Genomic DNA, 15,695 nt, shown 5'->3' with positions numbered 1-15,695 from the left:
AGGAACTCGGCGTCGCTTGGGTGGGCGTTAAAGGTTGTGACACTTGGGGAGAATTAGACGGCATATCCTGATTCTCTTCAGACTGAGAATAATCCTTAGGCACACTTTCTTTACATAAAATATGCTTTTTACATTGTAAGGCCCTTTCAGTACAAGAGGTACACAAAGTAAGAGGGGGTTCCACAATGGCTTCTAAACACATAGAACAAGGAGTTTCCTCAAGTTCAGACATGTTAAACAGACTAGCAATAGCCACAATAGTCGTTTTAACCTTTATTATTGATTTAAATAATTTTCAGAAAAAAAAGTAATCATTATGTATGCACCAGTAAGTTCAGTAACTCATAATCCTTATATGTCTACTGCTTACCCCTTCCCTTACAGGGTATAATGTCAGTCAGTTCTGATATAACAAGTCTCCTCAGAAATAAAAGACTGAACATACCTCAATGCTGCTTGTAGCATGACACCGTTCTCCACACTGAAGATTTTTCTTGCACTACCTTCAGAAACTCTGTGGGAACCAGAATGGATCTTAGTAATGTCTGCTAAGATCATCAACCTCAGGGGAGAAAAAAAGATCTCTTCATTCCTCTTGGGAATCCAGACTGATGATTTCTCCCTGAGGAAAAATAGTACTCACCGGTACCATTTTAAAACCAAAAATATCTTGATTGAAGAATCTAAAACTAATAACTCACTTTACCTCTTCCTATTACTAACACAGGCAAAGAGAATGACTGGAGGTGGAGGGAAGGGAGGAGCTATATATACAGCTCTGCTGTGGTGCTCTTTGCCACTTCCTGTTAGCAGGAGGATAAATCCCACAAGGATGAAATCCGTGGACTCGTCATATCGTAGAAGAAATTAATTTATCAGGTAAGCATAAATTTACTTTTTTTTACTATATACCTCTACTATATCTTGTAGAAGAAACTAAAATGTGTACATGCATTTGTGTGTGTGTATATATATATATATATATATATATATATATATATATATATATATATATATATATATATATATATATATATATATATATATATAAATGAAATGTTTTTACCTACAGGATAATGTACTTTTTATTGTAAATAAATACATACATATATACATTATACCTATATACAGTGGGGCAAAAAAGTATTTAGTCAGCCACCAATTGTGCAAGTTCTCCCACTTAAGAGGATGAGAGAGGCCTGTAATTTTCATCATAGGTATACCTCAACTATGAGAGATAGAATGTGGAAACAAATCCAGACAATCACATTGTCTGATTTGGAAATAATTTATTTGCAAATTATGGTGGAAAATAAGTATTTGGTCAATATCAAAAGTTCATCTCAATACTTTGTTATATATCCTTTGTTGGCAATGACAGAGGTCAAACGTTTTCTGTAAGTCTTCACAAGGTTGTCACACACTGTTGCTGGTATGTTGGCCCATTCCTGCATGCAGATCTCCTCTAGAGCAGTGATGTTTTGGGGCTGTCGCTGGGCAACACGGACTTTCAACTCCCTCCAAAGGTTTTCTATGGGGTTGAGATCTGGAGACTGGCTAGGCCACTCCAGGACCTTGAAATGCTTCTTACGAAGCCACTCCTTCGTTGCCCGGGCGGTGTGTTTGGGATCATTGTCATGCTGAAAGACCCAGCCACGTTTCATCTTCAATGCCCTTGCTGATGTAAGGAGGTTTGCACTCAAAATCTCACGATACATGGCCCCATTCATTCTTTCATGTACACGGATCAGTCGTCCTGTTCCCTTTGCAGAGAAACAGCCCCAAAGCATGATGTTGCCACCCCCATGCTTCACAGTAGGTATGGTGTTCTTTGGTTGCAACTCAGCATTCTCTCTCCTCCAAACACGACGAGTTGTGTTTCTACCAAACAGTTCTACTTTGGTTTCATCTGACCATATGACATTCTCCCAATCCACTTCTGGATCATCCAAATGCTCTCTAGCATAGTTCAGATGGGCCCGGACATGTACTGGCTTAAGCAGGGGGACACGTCTGGCACTGCAGGATCTGAGTCCCTGGCTGCGTAGTGTGTTACTGATGGTAGCCTTTGTTACGTTGGTCCCAGCTCTCTGCAGGTCATTCACTAGGTCCCCCCGTGTGGTTCTGGGATGTTTGCTCACCGTTCTTGTGATCATTTTGACCCCACGGGGTGAGATCTTGCGTGGAGTCCCAGATCGAGGGAGATTATCAGTGGTCTTGTATGTCTTCCATTTTCTAATTATTGCTCCCACAGTTGATTTCTTCACACCAAGCTGCTTGCCTATTGCAGCTTCAGTCTTCCCAGCCTGGTGCAGGTCTACAATTTTGTTTCTGGTGTCCTTCGACAGCTATTTGGTCTTCACCATAGTGGAGTTTGGAGTGTGACTGTTTGAGGTTGTGGACAGGTGTCTTTTATACTGATAACAAGTTCAAACAGGTGCCATTAATACAGGTAATGAGTGGAGGACAGAGGAGCCTCTTAAAGAAGAAGATACAGGTCTGTGAGAGCCAGAAATATTGCTTGTTTGTAGGTGACCAAATACTTATTTTCCACCATAATATGCAAATAAATTCTTTCCAAATCAGACAATGTGATTGTCTGGATTTGTTTCCACATTTTATCTCTCATAGTTGAGGTATACCTATGATGAAAATTACAGGCCTCTCTCATGTTCTTAAGTGGGAGAACTTCTACAATTGGTGGCTGACTAAATACTTTTTTGCCCCACTGTATCTATTCCTATAAAGTAGAGATGTGTATTTTACATGACCATTATCAGATATATATAGAAATATATATTTAATAATAAATAGTACATTATATTCTATGTGAAGAACGTAGGAAAGTAAAATATGCTTAATACGGATCAGGGTTCGCTATTTAGGACCAACGTGGTTGGGTTAGTGCACATAACGAATTGCTAACTTCAATGTGCATAATTGCATATAATATATTAAAGAGTATTAAAAAAAATGATTAAACATACTGTAAAAAATCTAGATATATTCTCTGGATTGTTTAGAATATTTTTACAGTATGTTTAATAATGATTAATAATATTTATTAATATTTTTACAAATATTTTATATGTAATGTTTTAATAATGCGCTTTGAAGTTAGCAATTCTTTATGAGAACCCCAAATGCAGGTTCAATGTTCTTCACCTAGAAAATAATGTACTTTTTTTAATTAAATATATATTTTTATATGGTTCATGTAAAATACATATCTATACCTATACAGTAAATGTATAGTGATATACAGGAATATATAGATCTATATAGAAATATGTATTTACAATAAGAAGTACATTGTTCTGTTTGTGAAGAACATTGGAATGTGAACTATTAATAACTCCTGTTGGGTTAACATTTGAGAATAGGTGTTAGTTTTTTTCAGTTTGTGCTCTCCATTGACTTCTATAGGGAGAACTTTTTACTTTCAACTTATAATATGAGTACAACCCTAAGCACGCAAAAAGCCTCCATCTAGCGAAGTTAACGCACAAGTGTTGAGTGCAAGATAGCCCTCTACTTTTTATCTAGCCCAAAGAAAGAACAGTTATTTTTTTTGGACTAAGCATACTTAGTCCATGAGGCCCATTTATCAAGCTCTGAGTGGAGCTTGAAGGGCCGTGTTTTTGGCGAGTCTTCAGACTCGCCAGAAACAGCAGTTATGAAGCAGCGGTCTAAAGACCGCTGCTCCATAACCCTGTCCGCCTGCTCTGATGAGGCAGACAAGGACATCTCCCTGCTGGCGGCCGATTGGCCGCGAGTCTGCAGGGGGCGGCGTTGCACCAGCAGCTCTTGTGAGCTGCTGGTGCAATGCTGAATACGGAGAGCATATTGCTCTCCGCATTCAGCGAGGTCTTGCGGACCTGATCCGCACTGTCGGATCAGGTCTGCAAGACCTTTGATAATTCGGCCACATACCTTAACATGCATTTAGAACATAAAAATACAAATGCTCATCCTTTTAGTTAAGTCTGGATAAGCAAACACAGGCAATTGTACGCCATAAAATTTGGGTGTGCAAAAATTTGACTAAAAACCTAAACATCCAGGGTGCAGGGAGTACTTGTAGGGGACTTCATCTTAACCTAACTATTCCTACACTTCTTCCTGGAGATATAAAAAATGAAGGGCAGGTGGCACCTTTAAGGTTTGGGGATGCTACAGTAATAAATTGAGTTTCACAGCCCCAAAGAAACCCCCCTAGAACCATCCCACTCAGCCAGTAACCAGCTGCATAACATAAACTTTATATTGAAACAGCTCATTGGCTACTAGTCCATCTCTGCAGAAAAGGCCGGCACCAGGCAAGATTAATGCATAAACAGAGGAGAGTGAATGAATATTTAAGCACATTTGTTATAAAATAACATATGTTGCCCATATTAATTTGTAATAAACCTAAGGTTGTCAGCTGTGCTCCATAAAAATACCGGACAACATATAGATGACTGGGAATGGGTGGTAGCTAAGGGTCACTCAATGTCCCCCAAAAGCTCATGCTGTATCCCACCATGTATATTTTTCACAAATCAGCAGTCATTTTATCCCCTTGGTTGTTAGTAACACTCGTATTCAGTAGTGATTTGACTCCCTTGACTGCCAGGAGAACACACATATAAAATGCACAATGTTACTACTTTTTGGGCCACATATGACATGCATAGAGCCAGGAGGCCCTTTACATTTAGCTGGCACTTAGGGTACTTTAAAAAATACTGGACATTTAAGATCCAGTATTTTTGTATGAGTTGTACTGGACATTCGGCTAAAATACTGGACTGTCCAGTTGAATACAGGACACCTGGCAATCCTACATAAACCAATCACTGTTTATTCCATTAGCAACATTTGAACCTTGATTCCTGTACAATTTAGTGTAAGTTTGGGGGGAAATAAATATTCAAATGTAAATATTGAAATGTTAATGTTTGCTATTGAAATTATACCCTTTGTTATATAGAAAAATAAAATGTCAAAGGGAACATTCATGCTATAATTTAAATGTCAAAATGACAACATTCACCCATACTTACTGATTAGTCTAAAACTAAATTGCTCTATCTTTATAAAATAATTCATTTTTTTCACTTTCATGTGCCCTTGTTTTGCCCTAATAGAATCTCCAAAACCCTTGATCACTTATTTCACAGCATACAGGAAAATAGCCCTGGAATGTTTTTCGTTATAACTACATTTTTTTTTAAAATCATGTCACTTTACAGATATGTTTATTTTATAGGTGCACAGCAGAATATATCAGCATAAAGTAACATACTGGTGAAAATGTATCAAAATGTGCAGAGCCTGTGTTCTATCAGAATCTGCTACCTCTGACTGCGCATGCTCTGTATTACGTAATCACACTCCACATATGTTAAAGAGGAAAGTGCCACATGCAATTATGTAAATCAGCAGAATGCACACTGAGAGGTAGATTCTGACAAGGAAGTTTTCCTGTTGTATTTTGCCGCGGCGAATAGATGCGTGCATGCGCTGTTTAAATTACACATACAAATTATATATATATATATATACACACACATATACACACACACACGGCACTCTTTCAATGTCGTCTTTTTCATTACCGTGACAAGTGATTGAAGTATATATAATTGTTATATGTAATTTTTATTTGTTTTATTAGTATTGTGACATAACAGCACATGCAAGCATTTATGCACTGCAGCATGCTGCTGATTTACATAATCACATTCCACACAATTCTTTTTAACAATATGTGGAGTGTGATTACGTAATACAGAGCATGCACAGGCAAAGGTAGCAGATTCTGACAAGGTAGCACATTCTGATAGAACACCTGCAGTGCAAAGCCTCAATAGCTGTGAATGCCTCTTAAAGGGCCACTAAACGCCGTAGAATTGCATAATCAATACATGCATAATAAAAAGACAATGCAAAAAAACTTAGTATTTCAAATGAGTAGTAGATTTTAAAGGAACATAAACCCAAAAATTTTCTTTCATGATTCAGATAGAACATACAATTCTAAACAAATTTCCCGTTTACTTGTATTATTACATTTTCTTTGTGTTCTTGTTATACTTTGCTGAAAAGCGGGAAGGTAAATATAGTCTTGTGCACGTGTCTGCAGCATTATATGGCAGCAGCTTTGCAACAATGTTATACATTAGCAAGAGCACTAGAAGGCAGCACACTACCTATCTAAATATCTCTTCATTAAAGAACAACATGAGAATGACACAAATTCGATACTAGAAGTAAATTTTATGCTCTGAATCATGAAATAATTTTTTTGGTGTTTAATGTCCCTTTAAAGATAGTTGAATTGTCTGATGCGTCATGTGACAGCAATCAGCCAATTACAAAATGCATATATGTATATTATGTGAATTCTTACACATGCTGAGTAGGAGCTGGTATCACAGAAAGTGTGCAAATAAAAGATTGTGCGCATCTAGATCATGGAAGTTTATTGTAAAGTTGTTTAAAATCGCATGTTCTATCTGAATTAAGAAACTTTAATTTGGACTTTAGTGTTACTTAAATAAATGTTCCCTCCTATGTCTGAAATACAATATTATTTACCCATGGACGGGGGAGGCGAACGCCGATTTCCTGAGACCATGTCTCCTAAACCAGAGGTGTTTCCACTCCTCCTGAAAAAAAAAAAATTGTTTTTATTTGTAAATTGTAATAATATAGTCAAACAGATACTAAATACAATGAAAACAATAGACAGCACTCAAACAATATTGTGCAACAGAAATAGGGTATATTTATTTTAACATATAGGCCCAGATTAGAGGTGGCTCGCTAATTATAGTGGGGGATCATAATAAGCTGTATCACTGGACCGTGCTAACATTAGTGTGCAACTTGATATAAGGGGCGCAATCCGATATACGGCGCAGGTTTCGGCGCAAGCGTGGAAACCTGCGCCGCACGTAGTTTCAGCTCGCAACTCGAGCTATCCCATATACCGCGCTGTCAGATGCTAAAGTGCCGTAAGTCTGACAAACTAGCGATGTCCAGAAATCTGCGTAAGTACAAATTTCTGGAGTCGCCAGTGACTTACGGCACTTTAGAAACTGCCGGCGCCTAGAAAAACTGACTAAAGTATTAAATCTCCCGTACTGTCTAAAAACGCCTCCCAAACATAGCCCGACACGTATACCCCTCTATCCGCTATCCCCCCTCACTCTCCTAATAATAAATGCATTAACCCCTAAACCGCCGCTCCCGGACCCCGCCGCACCTAATAAAGTTATTAACCCCTAAACCACCCCTCCCGGACCCCGCCACCACCTACATTAATTACCCCCTGATGTGAGCCCCTTACTCCGCCGCCACCTACATTATCTACCCTCTAATGTGAGCCCCTTACACCGCCGCCACCTACATTACCTACCCCCTAATGTGAGCCCCTTACTCCGCCGCCACCTACATTACCTACCCCCTAATGTGAGCCCCTTACACCGCCGCCACCTACATTACCTACCCCCTAATGTGAGCCCCTTACTCCGCCGCCACCTACATTACCTATCCCCTAATGTGAGCCCATTACACCGCCGCCACCTACATTACCTACTCCCTAATGTGAGCCCCTTACTCCGCCGCCACCTACATTACCTACCCCCTAATGTGAGCCCCTTACTCCGCCGCCACCTACATTACCTACCCCCTAATGTGAGCCCCTTACACCGCCGCCACCTACATTACCTACCCCCTAATGTGAGCTCCTTACACCGCCGCCAGCTGAATTACCTACCCCCTAATGTGAGCTCCTACCCCGCCGCCAGCTATATTAAAATTATTAACCCCTAATTTAATCCCCCTACACTGCCGCCAGCTATATTAAATACATTAACCCCTAATCTAATCCCCCTACACCGCCGCCAGCTATATTAAATTAATTGACACATATAACACTAAAATATCCCTACCACTAAACCTAAGTCTAACCCTACAAATAGCCCTGAAAAGGGCTTTTTTGCGTGGCATTGCCCCAAAGTAAACAGCTCTATTGCCAGCCCTTAAAAGGGGCATTGTCACAAAGTAATCAGCTCTTTTGCCTCTAATCTAAATCCCCCTACACCGCCGCCACCTATAATAAATGTATTACCCCCTAATCTAATCCCCCTACACCGCCGCCACCTATATTAAATACATTAACCCCTAATCCAATCCCCCTACACCGCCGCCACCTATATTAACTATATTAACCCTAATGATATTAGGGTTAATATAGTTATTATATTATATATATTAACTATATTAACCCTAATTATATTAAGGTTAATATAGTTAATATAGTTATTATATTATATATATTAACTATATTAACCCTCATTATATTAGGGTTAATATAGTTAATATAGTTATTATATTTTATATATATATTAACTATATTAACCCTAACTCTAACACCCCTAACTTAATTATTATTAAAATAAATCTAAATAATATTAATAATATTAACTAAATTATTCCTATTTAAAGCTAAATACTTACCTATAAAATAAACCCTAAGATAGCTACAATATAATTAATAATTACATTGTAGCTATTTTACGGTTTATACTTATTTTACAGGTAACTTGGTATTTATTTTAACTAGGTACAATAGCTATTAAATAGTTAATAACTATTTAATAGCTACCTAGTTAAAATAATGACCAATTTACCTGTAAAATAAATCCTAACCTAAGTTACAAATACCTACACCTACACTATCAATAAATTAAATAAACTACAAATATGTAAACTAAAATATAATTAAATACACTAAACTAAATTACAAAAAAAACAAACACTAAATTACAAAAAATAAAAAAAGATTACAAGAATTTAAGATACTTACACCTAATCTAAGCCCCCCCAAATAAAAAAATGCCCTACCCTATTCTAAATTAAAAAGTAACCAGCTCTTGTACCATCCCTTAAAATGGCTTTTTGCGGGGCATTTCCCCAAAGTAATCAGCTCTTTTGCCTGTAAAAAAACACACAATACCACCCCCCAACATTACAACCCACCACCCACATACCCATACTCTAAACCCACCCAAACTCCCCTTAAAAAAACCTAACACTAACCCCCAGAAGATCTCCCTACCTTGAGTCGTCTTCACCCAGCCGGGCCGAACTCTTCATCCAGATGTGGTCCTCCATCCCGGCGATGTCTTCATCCAAGCGGCAAAGAAGAGGTCTTCCATCCCGGCGATGTCTTCATCCAAGCGGCAAAGAAGAGGTCTTCCATCCCGGCGATGTCTTCATCCAAGCGGCAAAGAAGAGGTCCTCCATCGGGGCGAAGTCTTCCTCCAAGCGGCATCTTCAATCTTCTTTCTTCCGACCTCCGACGCGGAACATCCAGCTGGCCCGACGACTGAAAGACGAATGAAGTTTCCTTTAAATGACGTCATCCAAGATGGCGTCCCTCGAATTCCGATTGGCTGATAGGATTCTATCAGCCAATTGGAATTAAGGTAAGAAAATCTGATTGGCTGATTCAATCATCCAATCAGATTCAAGTTCAATCCGATTGGCTGATCCAATCAGCCAATCAGATTGAGCTTGCATTCTATTGGCTGTTCCAGCTCTTTAAGGGATGGTAAAAGAGCTGGTTACTTTTTAATTTAGAATAGGGTAGGGCATTTTTTTATTTTGGGGGGCTTTATTATTTTATTAGGGGGCTTAGATTAGGTGTAAGTAGCTTAACATTTTTGTAATCTTTTTTTATTTTTTGTAATTTAGTGTTTTGTTTTTTTTGTAATTTAGTTTAGTGTATTTAATTGTATTTTAGTTTAGATATTTGTAGTTTAATTTATTGATAGTGTAGGTGTATTTATTTTACAGGTAAATTGGTAATTATTTTAACTAGGTAGCTATTAAATAGTTATAAACTATTTAATAGCTATTGTACCTAGTTAAAATAAATACCAAGTTACCTGTAAAATAAGTATAAACCGTAAAATAGCTACAATGTAATTATTAATTATATTGTAGCTATCTTAGGGTTTATTTTATAGGTATGTATTTAGATTTAAATAGGAATAATTTAGTTATTATTATTAATATTATTTAGATTTATTTTAATAATAATTAAGTTAGGGGTGTTAGAGTTAGTTAGGGTTAATTAATATAGTTAATATATATATAATATAATAACTATATTAACCCTAATATAATTAGGGTTAATATAGTTAATATAGGTGGCGGCGGTGTAGGGGGATTAGATTAGGGGGATTAGATTAGGGGTTAATGTATTTAATATAGGTGGTGGCGGTGTAGGGGGATTAGATTAGGGGGTAATACATTTATTATAGGTGACGGCAGTGTAGGGGGATTTAGATTAGAGGTAAAAGAGCTGATTACTTTATGACAATGCCCCGCAAAAAGCCCTTTTAAGGGCTGGTAAAAGAGCTGGTTACTTTAGGGCAATGGCCCGCAAAAAGCCCTTTTAAGGGCTGGCAATAGAGCTGTTTACTTTGGGGCAATACCATGCCAAAAGCTCTTTTCAGGGCTATTTGTAGGGTTAGATTTAGGTTTAGTGGTAGGGATATTTTAGTATTTTAGGGGTTAATTAATTTAATATAGCTGGCGGAGGGGTAGGGGGATTAAATTAGGGGTTAATAATTTTAATATAGCTGGCGGCGGGGTAGGGGAATTAGATTAGGAGTTAATAATTTTAATATAGCTGGCGGCGGGGTAGGATCTCACATTAGGGGGTAGGTAATGTAGGTGGCGGCGGTGTAAGAAGATCACATTAGGGGGTAGGTAATGTAGGTGGCGGCGGTGTAAGGAGATCACATTAGGGGGTAGGTAATGTAGGTGGCGGCGGAGTAAGGGGCTCACATTAGGGGGTAGTTAATATAGGTGTCGGCAGTGTAAGGGGCTCACATTAGGGGGTAGATAATGTAGGTGGCGGCATTTCCGGGAGCGGCGGTTTAGGGGTTAAATACTTTATTAGGGATTGCGGCTGGGGATTGAGTTTGACAGGTAGATAGAAATTGCGCATACGTTAGGTGTTAGGTTTTATTTTGAAGGTAGTTTAGGGAGTTACGGGGCTCCAATACACAGCGTAAGGCTTACTACGCCTGCAATTTGTGGCGAGGTGAAAATGGAGTAAGATTTCTCCATTTTCGCCACGTAAGTCCTTACGCTGTATATTGGATACCAAACTGCGCTGGTTTGGTATACCTGTCTATGGGCCAAAAAACGACGGCCGAAGGCAGAAATATACGAGTGTAACTTCTATGTTACGCCGTATATGTGATACCAAACCAGCGCAAAATTTGGCGTTGCCGGCTTTTGCGGGTGACGCTGCATATCGGATCAAGGCCTACAAGTCCATGGTAAATCACCCTGGCGAGGCTTGAGATCCTCAAGTGTAATGGTAAAAAAAAATTCTCACAAAACATATCACAAACATATTAAGATAAACTATTACACTCATATATAAACTTTTTATTAAAAAAATATACTGTTAATATCAATAAAACTTTTTTTTTTTTTAAAATGGTTAAAAGGGATATGGTAGAGTATACGCCAAGGTGTTTGACTGTGAAGGGCTTCAATGTGTGTTCATGTATATATATATATATATATATATATATATATATATATATATATATATATATATATATATATATATATATATATATATATATATATACACACACATATATATATATATATATATATATATATATACACATACATAAATACATACATATATGTGATTATAGGTGTAAATATGTATGTGGAAACACACACACAAAAATATATATACATATACGGACTGTGGATTGTTTTCTGTTAAACTATGGACTGGCTATCCTGCATCTAACAACCCATGTACTGTGTTACTGCTATTGTCGACATACAGCTTGGCAACTAATCATCTAGCTTTTGCTTTCTGACAACGCAACACATATTTAATTGTTACTTGCATGCGAAGATCACAGCCGCCCAAAACTGGACTTAATGAATTCTGACAGAACCGCAGTTTGTTTTTGTTAATTATTTGTTTATCTACTTGTTAGGTGTTCATTCCTTCAGTCGTAGTTTATTGTACTAGGCTCTAGGGAAGGACATATGTTATTCGAGTAGTTGAATAATAAACTTATATTGTTTGTGAATATTGCCCTTGTCTGCATCCTTTGATTGAATACACAGGTTACCGGAGGGTTGCTGTATATATTTGGTACATGAGTGAGTGCTGGATTATGGGTATTTTCTAATACAATTCTTTTCTTTAATTATATATATATATATGTTAATTTTTATATAGATACCTAGATAGATAGATAGTCTGAGGAAAATTCCCTCTGGAGAACTTTATACACCGATAGTTTACTACTGGGAATTATACAAGGGACATTCCCATAACTAACACAGTGATATACCAAGACAAAAAATGGTGTACAAACAATTAACATTATGGGGCCGATTTATCAAGGGCCGAATGGCCCCTGTTTCCGCGCAAGCCTTTAGGCTTGCCAGAAACCGCAGTTATGAAGCAGCGGTCTTAAGACCGCTGCTCTTTAACTGGTCCGCCACCTCTAAGGCTGCGGATATCAATCCGCTGACCTCATACGATCGGGTTGATTGACAAACCCTGCTAGCGGCCGGTTGGCCGCGAATCTGCAGGGGGCGGCATTGCACAAGCAGCTCGCCAGAACTGCTTGTGCAATGTTAAATTCAGTGATGTCCGCCAGACCTTGATAAATCGGCCCCTATGTTTGATACTTTGTGAAAATTAAGCGAAATTTGTTGAACCGCATAGGCAACATTATTACTCATTGTATACACATCTTCATGCTACCGGCACAAATATTTTCTATGTAATTTATATAAACACATATATACACACACATACAGTTGTAATCCCTCACAACAGCACAAATATGCAAAATAGGTTTTGTTTCAAGTACACCTGATGCAACTAATCAAACGTTTCAATAGTTGCACCAGGTGTACTTCACATGAAACACACGAAATACCTGAACTGGCTAGGGGTTTGTTGAGTATCACGTTTGACCGCATGTTAGAAATATGGTTAAGTCAAAATAATGGTCCAAAAAGTTAAGAGAAGTGATCATTGCCCTTCAAAAACAAGAAACAGAATACAAAAAGATAGCAAAGGCACTGAATGTTCCTAGAGGCACCGTTGGAAGCATAGTTCACAAGTTCAAAGTTAACAGAGCAGTGGTTACACTACCTGGATGGGGCAGAAAAAGGAAGCTATCAACGGCTGCAACCAGATTTCTGAGAAGGCAGGTTGAGAAAATCCATTGAGTGACTGCAAAAGACCTGCAGCAAGACTTGGCGGCAACATGCACTGAGGTTTCAGTTTGCACAGTAAGGCGCATACTAAATGCAAAAGGTTTCCATGCCACAACTCCAAGGCGTACACCATTACTGACACAAAAGCACAAGAAAAGTCAGCTCCAATATGCTCAAAATCATATAAATAAGCCATAGAGGTTTTGGGATTCTGTTCTGTGGAGCGATGAAACAAAATTGGAACTTTTCGATCAGATGGATCAGCGATATGTCTGGAGGAAGAAGAATGAAGCATACGCTGAAAAGAACACTCTGCCTACAGTTAAGCATGGTGGTGGCTCGGTGATGCTCTGGGGATGCTTTGCATCCCCTGGCACTGGAAAACTACAGCGTGTGGAAGGCAAGGTAGAACATTGAAGTATCAGGAAATCCTAGGACAACACGTAATGCCGCCTGTGAGGAAGCTAAAGCTTGGGCGTTATTGGACTTTCCAAAAGTACAATGATTCCAAGCATACCTCAAATTCCACCAAGGTTTGGTTGCATAAGAAGTCCTGGAAGATTCTACAGTGGCCATCACAGTCACCTGACTTGAACCCCATAGAAACTCTCTGGTGGGATTTGAAGAAGGCGGTTGCAGCACACAAAACCCAAGAATATTACTGAACTGGAGGCCATTGCTCATGAGGAATGGGCTAAGATTCCTCTAGAACGCTACCAGAAGCCGGTGTCTGGCTATGCATCTTATTTGCAGCATGTCATAACAGCAAAAGGGTGCTCTGCTAAGTACTAAAGATGCTTGCCATGAAGGGGCAGAATTCATTAAAATGATCAGTTGTATTTGGGGAAACCACTTAAAGCATTCGCTGTGCTGAGATATTTCAATTGCTTTTGTTTGATTTGTTTATTGCAAACAGTTGAAAGTCTGTAAATTTTGACAATAAACCTGATTTGCAATGTGTGTTGAATAATGTTGATAAAAACTGTATATATATGTGTATGTGTTATATATATATATATATATATATATATATATATATATATATATATATATATATATATATACATACAGTAAGTAAAAACTGTCAAAGCGTATCAGTGTATAGAAGTGGTGAAACTGTCTCCTAATCAAAGTCTTCCAGCACCTCCTTGAAGGTGGAGAGCTGTAGCGTCTCACTGAAGTCATAGAGAAGAAGCGCTGTAAGGCAGCAGTCAAAATCAATGGCTCTTAGCAATCAAATTACATTGAAGTTTACAATCGATTTTGGAATCACCAATCATATGCTAATGCTTCCCCTCCAATCATTAATATGTTTAGATAGCAAATCTGCAATCCGTGCTAACTGAGTGATTTGCTGAAGGATGAGGGAGGGGCTTTCACTCCGATGGAGAAGCTGGACAGATACTATCTGTTCAATTCCAGCTGTACAGTTTTCCTCCGTGTGCTGCTCACTTTAGGATAGGAATCCTCAAGCCTCAGAGCACACAGGCTGCCAGCTGATGAGAGGGACTAGATCCTGAGACAGGCAGCAGTAGCATAATGAGAAAACATTTAACAGTTTCATCCCCATACAAATCCATGTGAGTATTATAAATATGATCACTAGCCTGCATGTGACTTCACTTGTCAGTCAGACTGCAGGGCAATAATCAGGAGCGGTTTAACCTATGTTAATAAAGGTGACAATTTAAATGTTAAGCTAATTTTTGAAAATTCTAAGCCATTTGTTTATAGATCAGCAGTTTTGGTATACTCTATGCACTTTCTGAATAAACCCTGTGGAGATAACCACTGTGTGTTACTATTCTGCATGAAGAGTGTTAAACTATTTTACCTGCTCTGTATTCTCTGTTAGTATATAATGTTTTAGTGATATGTGACTGTGGGGGAGAGTGTGTGAATAAGTGTGTGTGAGAGAGTTACTGTGTGTGTTACAGTGTGAGTATGAGAGTGTGCAGGAGAGTCTGTGAGTGTGTGTGATAAAGTGTGTGTATATTAGTGTAGGTGTGTGTGAGAGAGAGTGTTTGTGTGTCAGTGAGTTTGGGTTTATGGAAGGGAAGGGCCCTCTAGTGGGCCTGTAGCAAAATTAAGGGATAACTGAGTTGAAGTCTGGAGGGTACTAGGTCAGCTACATTGTTGAAAGTGTGGGGACGGGTATTTCTGCTTACCTTTATAGGTCCTTGTTGCAGTGGATCTGGCCCTCTTTTGTTCCTGGTTCCAGACTTCAAAGGAGCTTTCCTGTGTGTTCGTGATCCAGTGATGCAGCGCTCCAGGAGGAAGTCTGTGCCACCTAAGCGGTATCGGGAGATCGTGCAGGAGGTGCCGGGCAGGCGGGGATCTGCGAGGAGAAGCGGAGCATCAGACAATGAGGATGTGGTACCACCTACTCCCACGGCTAGGCCCCGGGCAGC

At 38.7% G+C, this 15,695-nt stretch overlaps 1 protein-coding gene across 1 annotated transcript in view; it reads right to left on the bottom strand.

The window, feature by feature from the left end:
* CACNB3 (calcium voltage-gated channel auxiliary subunit beta 3) overlaps positions 1-15,695 on the bottom strand; it is a 237,108-nt gene that overhangs the window by 154,896 nt on the left and 66,517 nt on the right. Inside the window, exon 5 of the mRNA XM_053705503.1 lies at positions 6,586-6,656. Coding sequence (XP_053561478.1) covers positions 6,586-6,656 — 71 coding nt within the window. The remainder of the gene's footprint in view (positions 1-6,585; positions 6,657-15,695) is intronic.

Source organism: Bombina bombina, chromosome 3, assembly GCF_027579735.1.
Source record: "Bombina bombina isolate aBomBom1 chromosome 3, aBomBom1.pri, whole genome shotgun sequence".
Lineage (NCBI taxonomy): Eukaryota > Metazoa > Chordata > Amphibia > Anura > Bombinatoridae > Bombina > Bombina bombina.
The sequence above is the reverse complement of the archived record's forward strand: the minus strand, read 5'-3'. Positions and strand labels throughout refer to the sequence as shown.